The 13370-nt window shown below is 37.5% G+C and overlaps 1 protein-coding gene and 1 pseudogene across 5 annotated transcripts in view; one reads left to right on the top strand and one right to left on the bottom strand.

The window, feature by feature from the left end:
* The window catches only part of STRN (striatin), a 130076-nt gene that overhangs the window by 53696 nt on the left and 63010 nt on the right, over positions 1–13370 (top strand). For 3 of the 4 annotated variants that reach the window (XM_031655070.1, XM_031655072.1, XM_031655071.1), the window contains 3 exons: positions 5487–5565; positions 8398–8565; positions 11248–11383. In XM_031655070.1, the coding sequence (XP_031510930.1) occupies positions 5487–5565; positions 8398–8565; positions 11248–11383 (383 nt within the window). Of the gene's footprint in view, positions 1–359; positions 776–5486; positions 5566–8397; positions 8566–11247; positions 11384–13370 lie in introns of those variants that run through there. The other variant, XM_031655073.1, reaches the window with a different exon arrangement.
* Positions 4444–5123, bottom strand: LOC101007248 (annotated as a pseudogene). The gene has a single exon (XR_162229.4). The product of XR_162229.4 is annotated as a 40S ribosomal protein S8 pseudogene (transcript).

Below are 13370 nucleotides of genomic sequence, written 5' to 3'. Positions count from 1 at the left end.
TAAAAAACCTTAAAGTCTTCCTCTCACTTATCTTGTAATATGGAATGCTAGTAATGAATTTTTGCAGCTTTTGTATGTCTGAAAAAGTCTTTTTTTTTTTTTTTTTTTTTTTTGAGATGAAGTCTCACTCTTGTCCCCCAGGCTGGAGTGTGATGGCGCGATCTCAGGTCACTGCAACCTCCGCCTCCCAAGTTCAAGTGATTCTCCTGTCTCGGCGCCCCGAGTAGCTGGGATTATAGGTGCCTGCCACCACGCCCGGATACTTTTTGTATTTTTAGTAGAAATGGGGTTTCATCATGTTGGCCAGGTTTGTCTAGAAACCCTCCTGACCTCAGGTGATCCACCCGCCTTGGCCTCCCAAAGTGCTGGGATTATAGGCATGAGCCACCGCGCCCGGCCTGAAAAAGTCTTTATTTTGCTCATAGGCATTACTTCTGATGAGATATCTCCTGTTGTTCTTATTTTTGTTCCTCTGTATGTAATGTGACCTTTTTCTCTAGCTGCTTTTACGATTTTTCTCTTTACCATTGGTTCTAAGTGATTTTATTATGATAAGCCCTGGTGTAGTTAGCCCTCCCTGCATGTTTCTTATGCTTGAGATTTGTTGAGTTTCTTGGATCTGTGGGTTTATAGTTTTCATGGAATTTGGAACTTTTCAGCCATTATTTCTTCATATACTGTTTTTGTTACTCCCTGTGCTATGATCTGGAAACTCTCTCTAGGTGGTGTCTGGGACAATCATGAGGCTTACCTCTTTGCTTCCCCTTTCTCTCAGGTATTACTGTCCTTTGTTGCGTGATGTCCAGTGTTTCGAAAACCATTGTTTCATCTGTTTTGTGTTATAATTGTTTCAGCAGGAGGGTAAATCTAGTGTCTATTACTCTAATTTGACTGGAAATAGCAGTCAAATACTTTTGATATTACCGAGAAATTCAACTGTTATCTATATTAAAATCCTCACTTTTACATAATGTCACTTTTTGAACTTGACAAGGCAAGAATGAATGTGATAGTTGATGACTACTTGCTAACCATGGAAGGAACTGCGAGCTTAGCCTGAATAAGGAAATATAAGAGCTATTTGACTTTGGGTTTCTTTTTTTAACCTCAAATTTTTTTTTTCTTTTTTTTTTTTTTGAGATGAAGTCTCCAGCTCTGTTGCCCAGGCTGCAATGCAGTGGTACAATCTCGATTCACTGCAACCTTCGCCTCCTGGATTCAAATGATTCTTCTGCCTCAGCCTCCCTAGTAGCTGGGATTACAGGCGTGTGCCACGTTGCCCAGCTATTTTTTTTTTTTTTGATGGGAGATAGAGGCTTGCTCTGTCACTCAGGCTGGAGTGTAATGGTGTGATCTTGGCTCATTGCAACCTCCGGCTCACTGCAACTTCCACCTCCCAGGTTCATGTAATTCTCCTGCCTCAACCTCCTGAGTAGCTGGGATTACAGGTGTGAGCCACTGTACCCGGCCTTCAACTAATTTTTGTATTTTTAGTAGAGATGAAGTTTTACCCTATTGACCAGACTGGTCTCAAACTCCTGGATATGAATGATCCACCCACCTCGGCCTCCCAAAGTGGTAGGATTGCAGGCATGAGCCACTGCGGCCCAGCCATAACCTCAGATGTTACTTAGAGAGTCAGATTTTATCTCAGTATAAGAATACACTTTTTTTAAAAGAGGATAGGGTACATTCTTATTTTACTCTTATTAAGATATAATTTACATATCGTAAAAGTCACCCTTTTTAGTGTTTTCACAAATGTCTCCCTCCCTACTCTAATCCCCTGGCAACCAGTAGTCTGTTTTCCATCTCTATAGTTTTGCCTTTTCTAGAAAGTCATATGAATTCCAGAATCTTACAGATTGCAGCCTTTTGATTCTGGCTTATCTCACTTAGAATAATGCATTTGAGATTTATGTATGTTTGTATCAGTAATTCATTCCTTGTTCTTCTTGAGTCATATTCCATTGATTTGCTGTATCACACTTTTGTAGTATCACTGGCTGCCAAAATAGGCACAAGTAGTTGAGTATATTTGAGGATGGCATAGAAAGGATTTAGCCCTATTCTGATGGGAGATTTAATGACCTCAAAACTTCATTTCATATCTGAAGTCTTGAAATGGCAATGTAAATGTTTTTACTTGGCAAGTACAGGTTATTCACTTGACTTAAGAAGGAGATATATTGGAACATACTATGTTACATACACAGATCCTGAATTTGTGGTCAGTAGAAACAAGATGTATTTGTTTTCCCTTAGCTTGGGGACAGCGTTTTTGCCCCCTTCCTTTTTTTTTTCTTTTTTAAAATTTATACTCTCTTTGAAGTTATCACAAAGTAATTAGCTTCTTTTTGGAACTAATTTAATTCCCCTTATTTTCTACCCGTCTCTGTGGTCTACTCTACTTCTGTTTCTTTCGTATGTCACAGAAGCCTAGTTATTTTAAAGTTGTTTTAGGAGAAAAACAAACATGCAAGATTTAATTCTTGTTTTTATTCATGTATTTCTCTAATTTCCTATTGTAGTGATAGCATGTGAAGGAAAATGCTGGGGCTCTGGAGTGAAACAGAAATTCAGCACTTACAACTGTGTTTCTAACTAAAAAACCTGAAAATTACTTTCCAAAACTCAGCTTTCTTAGAATCTCTAAAATGAGGCTAAATACCTACCTTTGAGGTTATAAGGAATAAAAGAGATAATGTATGTATTTTTAACACAGTATGTAGTAAATACTTAATTTCTTTTTTTTCTTTTTTTTTTTTCTGGAGACGGAGTCTTGCTCTGTCACCCACACTGGAGTGCAGTGGCATGATCTCGGCTCACTGCAACCTCCGCCTCCCAGGTTCAAGCAATTCTCCTGCCTCAGCCTGCTGAGTAGCTAGGATTACAGGCATGTGCCACCACGCCCGGCAAATTTTTTGTATTTTTAGTAAAGACGGGGTTTCACCGTGTTAGCCAACCTGGTCTCAATCTCCTGACTTCGTGGTCCGCCCACCTTGGCCTCCCAAAGTGCTGGAATTACAGGTGTAAGGCACCGTGCCTGGCCCGTAAATACTTAATTTCAAATGTTACCAAATAAATTTTTCCAGTCCCTTTTGTATCTCCACTTGAATAAGATCCTGTAAAGATCAGCAGTTTTTTAGAGTTTGATCAAGAGCTGAGGAAAGTATGCACTTTTTTTGTACTGTTAATATAGAATCATAGTGTAGCTTAGAGATAGATTGTACAGTCCAGACTTACCATAGGGAAAGCTCTTTTTATTTTACCACCTTCTAAAAAGGATTCTGCTTTTACCTAATGATGAATTTAAGGTTTAAAATATTTAGGAGATTTTCATTCAAAAATGTGAAAAGAATACTTGAGGTGTTTTTTTTTTTGGTTTTTGTTTTTTGTTTTTTGTTTTTTGTTTTTTTGAGATGGAGTCTTGCTCTGTCGCCCATGCTGGATTGCAGTGGTGCAGTCTCGGCTCACTGCAACCTCTGCTTCTTGGGTTCAAGGGATTGCCCTGCCTCAGCCTCCTGAGTAGTTGGGATTACAGGCACCCACCACCACTAAGTTTTGTATTTTTAGTAGAGATGGGATTTTGCCATGTTGGTCAGGCTGATCTCAAACTCCTGACCTCAGGTGATCCACCCACTTCAGCCTACCAAAATGCTGGGATTACAGGCATGAGCCACCACGCCTGGCCTTCCTGAGGTTTGTAAATATAATAACTAACGAAGGAAACAGGTTTGGATTGAGGTTGTTACATATCTGCTCTTTACCAAATTGGCTTTTCTACCATTATTCCTCAGTACTTTGTTCTAGTTCGTTTTTTTAAAAATTATTTATTTGTTATTCGTTCGTTCGTTCGTTCGTTTTTTCGTTCGTTCATTCATTCATTTTTTTGAGACAGAGCCTCCCTCTGTTGCCCAGGCTGGAGTGCAGTGGCACGATCACAGCTCACTGCAGCCTTGACTTCCCGAGCTTAGGTGATTCTCCCACCTAAGCCTCTCTAGTAGCTGGGACCACAGTTGCATGCTACTATGCCCAGATAATTTTTTTTTTGTAGAGATGGGGTTTACTCCATGTCGCCCAGGCTGGTCTCAAACTCCTGGGTTCTAGAGAGCCACCTGCCTTGGCCTCCCAAATTGCTGGGATTATAGATGTGAGCCACCGTGCCCAGTTATTATTTATTTTTAATTTTTAATTTTTGTGGGTACATAGTAGGTGTATATATTTATGGGGTATATGAGATGTTTTGATAGAGGCATGCAATGGGTACTAGTCACATCATGGAAAATGGGCTATCCATCCCCTCAAGCATTTATTGTTCATGTTACAAATAATCTAGTTATACCCTTAGTTATTTTTAAATGTTCAGTTATTTTTAAATATTTTAAATGTTATTATTATTGACTTGTTCTAGTTCTGATGTGCTACTTTTTTGGGGGGGGAGGGGGAACAGAACCATAAACACCTTTATTACACGGGTGAAGACAAAACGAGGATTTATTTGCCTTTCCGGGCCTTGATTTTCCTAAGATAGAACTCCAACTCTTTGCCCTCTAGCACATAGCCATCTGCTCGGCCACACTGTCCCGGCCTGGAAGCAATGCACGCAAGAAGCTTGCGGTGCTGGAACTGCTCCTCCAGGAGACTGCTGATTTTGGCATTCTTTTTCCTTTCATCATATTTCTTCTGAATTTTTTTAGATCGTTTTTTGTTTAAAATCTCTTTTTCCTCAGGAGTCAGCTTGGCTCCCTTCTTGCGGCCCAGGGGCAGTGCGTAGTGGGACTTGTACTACTGTCGGTACAGTGTGCTGTTGATGAGCACGATGCAATTCTTCACCAGGGTCTTGGTACGGACCAGCTCATTATTAGATGCATTGTAGACAACATCGATGATCCTTGTTTTACGAGTACAACACTCTGAGCCCCAGGAGAAATTCCCTACGTCCAGCCTCAGGGCACGGTATTTCTTGTTACCTCCCCGCACACGGACTGTGTGAATGCGGCGGGGGCCAATCTTGGTGTTGGCAGCCGGGTGCCCCAACTCATACTTCTGCTTCTTGTGGTAGGGCTTTCTCTTGCCCCTGGTTTGGCATGCTTGTGCCAGTTGTCCCGAGAGATGCCCATTGCTCGGCGCTGGCTGGAAAGAGCGATGTGCTACTTTATAATACTTTTATTTGGCTCTCATTTTGTGACTTGATTGGATAAGTCTTTGTTTTGCAGAAAAATTCTCAGTCTAGTTAAAGATAGGGAAAATGTATTTATTTTAGTTCTCATACTCTTAGGGAAATCCAGTAGCAATAATTTATATTAGAGTTTTGTTATAGAAATTACAGTTAAAAAACAACTTGCATTATCCTAACACATACCTTACAGTTGCAGTTTTACATATTCATAATCTTATAAATGTTTTTTGGACCTTATTAATGAATTGAGATGCCCTCTAATATGTAAAACAAGTCAGTTTTATTATGACTTAATGTTTTCTAGATGAAGGTAATGAAACAGAAGTGCAGCCACAACAAAACAGCCAGTTAATGTGGAAACAAGGTCGACAACTACTCAGACAGTAAGTGTCCCAAGGTCAAACTTATATGAATGGCTGAAGACAAGAAACAGTTTTATGAAGTTATTTTTACTATATATTTTCAAGTCAGATGAATATTTTCTCTCTTATTATACGGATGCTGTGAAAAAGCTTAATTGAATTACTGTTCCTTTTTCATATTAAATACTTTTTCTGTGTGGTAGAACTTATATAGTTAAAAGAGTTTTATACCTTTAAAGTTATTCTTTTCATTGCATATTTTGTGTATGAATATATAACATTTTAATATATGTGCAATTGGTCAGGCACAGTGGCTCACACCTGTAATCCCAGCACTTTGGGAGGCCAAGGTAGATGGATCACTTGAGGTCAGGAGTTTGAGACCACCTTCACCAACATGGTGAAACCCCATCTCTACTAAAAATACAAAATTAGCCGGGCGTGGTGGCACATGCCTGTAATCCCAGCTACTTGGGAGACTGAGGCAGAATAATTGCTTGAACCCGGGAGGTGGAGTTTGCAGTGAGCCGAGATTGTACCATTGCACTCCAGCCTGGGCAACAAGAGTCAAACTTAATCTCAGGAAAAAAAAAAAAAAATGTGCAATTGGAGTTTACATGCAATTTTGTTATGTTTTTTAAATAATTGGAGAACTTTTTGAATTCTCCAAATTCGCAAATATTGCCTAACATGTCCGTCCTTCCTTCCTTCCTTCCTTCCTTCCTTCCTTCCTTCCTTCCTTCCTTCATTCATTCATTCATTCATTGAGATGGAGTCTCACTCTGTCGCCCAGGCTGTAGTCCAGTGGCACAACCTTGCTCACAGCAACTGCTGCCTCCTGGGCTCAAGTGATTCTCTTGCCTCAGCCTCCTGGGTAGCTGGGACTACAGGCGTGTGCCTCTATGCCTGGCTAATTTTTTTGTGTTTTTGTAGAGATGGGATTTTGCCATGTTGGCCAGGCTGGTCTCAAACTCCTGACTTCGAGTATTCTCCCAGCCTCAGCCTCCCAAAGTGCTGAGATTACAGGTGCAAGCCACCACGCCCAGTCACCTTTCTTCTGTAAAATATTAGTATGTATTTGAGACAATAAAGAGTAAACAAAGATGGGTTGAGGTTCTGATATCAAGAGGTAGACTAGACTTACCAGCTCAGTGCCTGGTTCTTGATTACCACCTTTGAAACTCGTATTCAGATTTGTGCCTCAGTAAAATGAAATTTGCTACCTGGTTTTTTGGAGGTTGATGATAAGTTGTTTAAACCCAAGGTTTCCAAAGTGGATGTATAGCAGCTATTCCTTTTGACTACGGAAGGAGAATCTTAAAATGTCTTTACGTATCTATTTTTTAATCTAGATAGTTACAAGAAAATGAGATATTTTCTGATATTTAATAAGTGGATTTTTACTAATGCCCACACTTTGATCTTAAATATGACTTACACATCTTCCTTTTTAAAATAGATGTGTTCTTAGAATGCTAATCTTTTTTAAAACGAAAAATGGTTTCATAATCAGCTACCCAAGAGATATTTTCAAAAACTTCAAAGGACCCATAATCTGTTCTTCAGAGTAAAGGTGTCATTTTATCGATGAATGGGGAAGTAACTGTTTAGTAAAACCAGCTTATCTATGGCAAGAGCAGTTTTGAAACAGGTATTTGTAATGTGATTTTGTTGCCAAAGTGAGGTATGTCTCAAATATTATTTGTTAAAAATGGAAAAATACAACATCTTTGAAGCAGTTTTCAAGAACTTTAAATTTAGGAAAGTTGGGAATTAATTATCCAAATTTTAATCGAGACCTTTCTGTAAATATTGGATGGAATTGAAAAATGAGCATCTTGATTTGGTAAGATACACTTAACTCCCTTTGATCACATATGTTTTTGAGAACTCTTTCAGCTACTATAACTAAGACCAAATCTTCCAATAAACTGAACTTAAACTGGTTATCTCATCAACCTTTGTTTTCTTCTTTCATCCAGTAGACTTGGTGCCTACTTATAAGTTAATGTCTGATGTTTGTCTGTCATGTTTATTAATGGCATTTACCTTTTTCATGGTCCTGCCACTGCCACTTTTGGTCTCTTTTGGTCAACTTTGGTGTTACTAGGCACTGAGTGCTTTCTATATGCCAGGTACAATATTAGGTGTGTCTGTTTTAGGGATTAGAAAACTGAGGTTCAGGAGAATTAAAGTTATGCAAGTAAGTGGCAGAAATAGGACCCAGATCTAGCTCTCAATACAAAGCCTTTGCTCTTTTTTTGTGCTGCTGCCTTTCAGTAACGTACACACACGTGTGTACACACACCCCCTACATTCTACAATTTAATTGCCATCTATTTTTATTTTAAAGTTGTCTCAGGATAGAAGCTTCAATTCTGCAGAAGTGACTGGAGAAATACTGCCTTCTTGTGTGTAATGAAGGACACCCTATATGCTAGGAACATTCTGTCTAGATCACAAACAGTTGATCCATGACGAATGTAAAAAACTACTGAAATAACTATTATAAAATACTGATTTGGTAGAGTCTAGGAGTGAGCTAGCTCCAATCCAGCCTAAGGAAAGAATGAGCTATTAGATATATTAAAGACCAGCTTCTTCTTATAGTAAATGTAATGAATGGTGTATTGTATAGTTCTCTCATTTTTCTCAGTGACTGTAGAGGCTGGTACTGCAAGAGACAGCTCCATCTGCAGCTGGAAGATTATTTATTAACAAGTCTTCCTAGCATAGTACTGTACTGTTAAGTCTTATGCAGGGTATGAGCATAAATAAATACTTTTATTTACATATTAAATTATAGAATACTGATTCCAGTATGACTGAACTCTAAGGATTCTCTTCACACAGGTATCTACAGGAGGTGGGTTATACAGATACTATTCTAGATGTGAAATCTAAACGAGTGCGAGCTTTGTTGGGCTTTTCAAGTGATGTCACTGACAGGGAAGATGACAAAAATCAGGACTCAGTTGTAAATGGCACAGAGGCTGAAGTTAAAGAGACAGCAATGATTGGGTAAGTATTTTGTCTGGAAAGTGTTTTAGCTATAATTAGTTCCTATTAAATATTTTTGGTTTTATGGGCATTACTTGTTCTTTTAGGTAGTTGACATAGAAGTAATTTAATTATAATTTAATAAAAATTCTAAAATTTTATTTGGTTAGAAAGTAACACAAGGATTAGAGTTACCATTTATGACTTTTAATTCAGGAATATTATTTATGATATTTATTTGCTTGAAACGTATGTATTTAATACAGATTTTAGTATATTGACTTAAACACTAAGTAAAACTTCAGAAAAGATTTTATTTGGAAATTCAGTACAAATCTGTAAGCATGATGTTTCATGATTGGTGATCCAGAAATTGTAAAAATACCTCAAATTCTTTAGAAGTAACCCTGTTTTTTAACCACTTTTGTTTATCTGATAATGTTGTAATTTATCTTTCCTTTGATATAAAATATCTATTTTAAGTAGCTATTTTGAAGTGACAGCGTAAGTGTGAAAAATTCAGTAGCTATTTGAAATATTTTATTTTCCATTTTGGATTGTGTATCATATAATTATATGTAATTCTACTCAAAATAAGCATAAACAGTTCAATAAAGAGATTCTTATTTATTGGGAAAAAATTTCCATGATTGTTAATTGAATAAAAAACCGAAAATTCTGTGAATGTTTGACTTTTATTTTGACACTTGTTTAGGAAGGAAGAGTGGTTTTAATTGAATTCTATAAATTTTCTAGCAAGAAGATAGTTCCCGTTATTTGGAATATAAATTAAAATTATGGGATTAGGTAAAGGTTCATTGTAGGATTTTTATAAACAAAGTTCCTTCGAGCCTTAAAGTGTATTCAGTAATAATTAAGAATACATTTCCAACTTTGTAGGCTGCGTTAAAAAATACATTAACTTGTATTTGTAAATGTAAGGCATGGTATTTCTCTGTATAGACATAGACTATGTGGACATTATCTTTAGTTCTGTTTTTACGTTATGGGTTTAACGTAAGTCATCAAGTTAACCTAGATAGTATAATTTTTTATTTTATTTTGTTTATTTATTTATTTTTTGAGACAGTCTCACTCTGTTGTCAGGCTGGAGTACAGTGGCGTGATCTTGGCTCACTGCAACCTCCCCCTCTTGGGTTCAAGCAGTTCTCCTGCCTCAGCCTCCCGAGTAGCTGGGACTACAGGCACCAGCCACCATGCCTGGCTAATTTTTTGTATTTTTAGTAGAGACGAGGTTTCACCATGTTGGCCAGGATGTTCTCAATCTCGACCTCGTGATCTGCCCACCTTGGCCTCCAAAAGTACTGGGATTACAGGCATGAGCCACTATGCCTGGCCGATAGTATAAATGTTTTTGAAAACTATAATGCATACTTTAATACCTTCAGTAAAGACTTTCAGGAAAGACCACTCTTGTGCATTTTGGCCTTGATTTGTCTTTTAAGAATGACAAAGATACTGTTGCTAATCTGTCCGATTTCAGTAGGGATAAAGAGTTAGGGGAGGGTGATACCAAACACAAAGCTGTAAGCAGATTTGAAATTTAAGATAGATCTCTTTTGAAAATTTTGTCCATAGTGGTGTGTGTGTGTGTATATGTGTGTGTATATATATATGTATATGTGTATATATATATATATTTTTTTTTTTTTGGGAAAATCCTCTCTGTCTAAAAGATTACCTAATGAACTGGAGATAAATCTTTCTGTACTGGCCATTGAAATCTTTACTAAATTTGAGGGAACTAAATTCAAGTCATATATTTGAAAATTCAGCCATTTTTAAGAGATTAATGGCTTGTTAATCAACAGAGTCAAGTCTAGTAGCAATGTTAATTTGACTAGTGTATTGCTGTTAGTAACTTTAGGTACACATTTTCTCTTTTACTTTAGCTGTTAAGCAGAAATACAAGATTGCATCAGAGAAAAATGACATATTTGTTATTTCCTTAGTTGTGGAAACTTATGAAAGAGGTCAAAGGGAGAGTTGCAGAGAGGATAAGAGTAGAGAAAAAAGGAGGTAGAGATAATGAAAATATTTTAAAAAGAGAAATACATTAAGGTTGGTGTAAGGATCAAAATAATAATGAATCAGAAAGGGGAGTTTTTTACATTAGATTACCACTAATCTAAATAGATATGAGTAGCTCACGCCTGTAATCCTAGCACTTTGGGAGGCTGACTGAGGCTGAGGTGGGCGGATCACTTGGACTCAGGAATTAGAGACCAGCTTGGACAACATAGTGGAACCCTGTCTCTACTGAAAATACAAAATTAAAAGGGCATGGTGGCTCATGCCTGTAATTCCAGCTGCTCAGGAGGCTGAAACTGGAAAATTGCGTGAACCCAGGAGGCTGAGATTGGAATGAGTTAGATCATACTACTGCACTCTAGCCTGGGCGACAGAGCCCAGAGACTTTGTCTCCAGGTAGGTAGGTAGGTAGGTAGGTAGGTAGGTAGGTAGATAGGTAGGTAGATAGGATTACAAAGTACTTAAAGAGTATCCACTTCTTGTATTGCTTTTTAAATTTGTGAGAGTGTAATTGATAAGAATCAATGTAGATAATATGATTTGGGATTTATAGTTACCATATAAACAGAAGTTAATGCAACATATCATGGGTTAATTCTTTTGTCGAAGTTAAAAAGATTAACTAAGCAGTATATACATGTTTTACACCAGAAAATCAGAGTTAACAGATTCTGCCTCCGTGCTGGATAATTTCAAATTCCTTGAAAGTGCAGCTGCAGATTTCAGTGATGAAGATGAAGATGATGACCTTGATGGAAGAGAGAAAAGCGTCATTGATACTTCAACAGTGAGTTAGATAACTCATATGATATAAATATTTTTAGGGACTATGATACATACTGTATAATGCATAAAAGAATCCATGTTCTTTAATCTTAACCCCTAGCTTTTTCTTTTTCATGAATTTGGAGACATTTATGAGGTTTTGTAATATTGATTTCAAGTTAAGAATATTTTTAGTATAGTAGCTTTCTCTTGAAATTCTTCACTTTTTGACTTTTTGTTCATTCATTGAACAGGACAACTTTTCTATGGGGCAGATGAATATAGTAAATACTGTGTGTTATAACAATGCAGGGTTATTGGTTGTTAGAATAGAATTGACAGACACATCATGGTGCCTGATGGCGACTAGCATCAGCTCTAATATATGCAGTTTTTGTCTCTCTTGTCAGGATTGTTTTGGTAGACAAATTCTGTAGACTTTCAGAACTCTTCCATTAGATTTCTTCAAAATTGTTTAGGATTCCTCTCAAGTTTCGTTCAGATGTTTATGAGCTTATTGACTTTCCCATGGCAGTTTCTTGGAATGAGAGATGTCTCTAAGTACCTACTTCTTTCTCTTCCCTTCTCTATTTTTGTCTCTTTTTCCCTCTTTCCCCTTTTCTTCTCTCTTCCCTTTTCTCCCCTTCTCCCTTCTCCCTCTTCTTCCTTCTTCCTCCTACTCCTTTTCCTTCTTTTTTAAGTAAGATATGAGGACATGTTTTGCTTTGTCTAGGAAAATGTTTGCATTTTTTCTTTCACACTAATTTATGAATAGAGAGGAGGAAAGTAAAGTAATATAAAGCAGATTGGACCTCTAAATAAAGACTTGGGTTTAAGCTCCAGTTTTGCCACTATTTGTGTTTCTTAATGCTTCAGGCTTAGTTTTTTCATTTGTAAAATGAGGATTGTTATAAATAGCCATTTTAACCATGAAGGATTTTGTGAGGAACAAAGAGACACTATGTGCGAAAATGATCTGTTTAAGTATAAAGTGCTTTCTAAATGTAACCTGTCTGTGTTTCACGCCTTCTGTTTCTTGGGCGCCATCAGAGACTCAAATTATCACTGCCAGATTGTTGTTTTCCCTCACCACTATTCAGTAGTATTCTACTGATAAAGCCCTGCCATGGAAATTATTTGAACTTCAAGTAGTAACTTCCAATTATTTTTATCCAAACAAGCAGTAGTAGCATATGTCTCAATTTACCATAGTAAAAGGAAAAGCCTAAATTTCTGTGACACTTTTTCTGTGTCTTGATCATCTGGAAATTGTGTAGCCCCTTGTGATTTCTATGGGATGCTGGCATTGAGATATTATTTTTCCATCAAAATACTTTATTCATAGCTCAGTATTAAATAATGCCTTGAATGATAATGCTATATGATTCTGTAAGTTAGTAATATCAGTTTAAATATTCAAAACATTCATAAACTAATTATTAAAACTATTACATATGATCTTACCAGAAATTCCTAAACCACAGACTGTTATCTTTTTAAGTAAGCAACATAATATACTATCTTCTAATTACTGCAGATTATAGCAGTTCTGTGCTGAGTGCAGTGGCTTGTGCCTGTAATCCCAGCTACTCAGGAGGCTGAAGTGGGAGGATCAGTTGAGGCCAGGCAACATAAGCCTAAGCAACATAGCAAGACCCCATATCTAAAAAAAAATTTTTTTTTAATTAGCCATGTGTGATGGCACACACCTGTATTTCCAACTACACAGGAGGCCGAGGAAGGAGGATCGCTTGAGCCCAGGAATTTGATGTTGCAGTGAACCATGATCATACCACTGCACTAAAAAATTTTTTTAGTTTTGGCCGGGTGCAGGGGCTCACGCCTGTAATCCCAGCACTTTGGGAGGCCGAGACGGGTGGATCACAAGGTCAGGAGTTCAAGACCATCCTGGCCAGCATGATGAAGCCCGTCTCTACTAAAAATACAAAAAGTTAGTGGGGCATGGTGACATGCGCCTATAATCCCAGCTACTCAGGAGGCTGAGGCAG

The sequence above is a fragment of the Papio anubis genome, chromosome 14 (assembly GCF_008728515.1).
Source record: "Papio anubis isolate 15944 chromosome 14, Panubis1.0, whole genome shotgun sequence".
Taxonomy (NCBI): Eukaryota; Metazoa; Chordata; class Mammalia; order Primates; family Cercopithecidae; genus Papio; species Papio anubis.
This window is presented reverse-complemented; position numbering and strand designations above follow the sequence as displayed.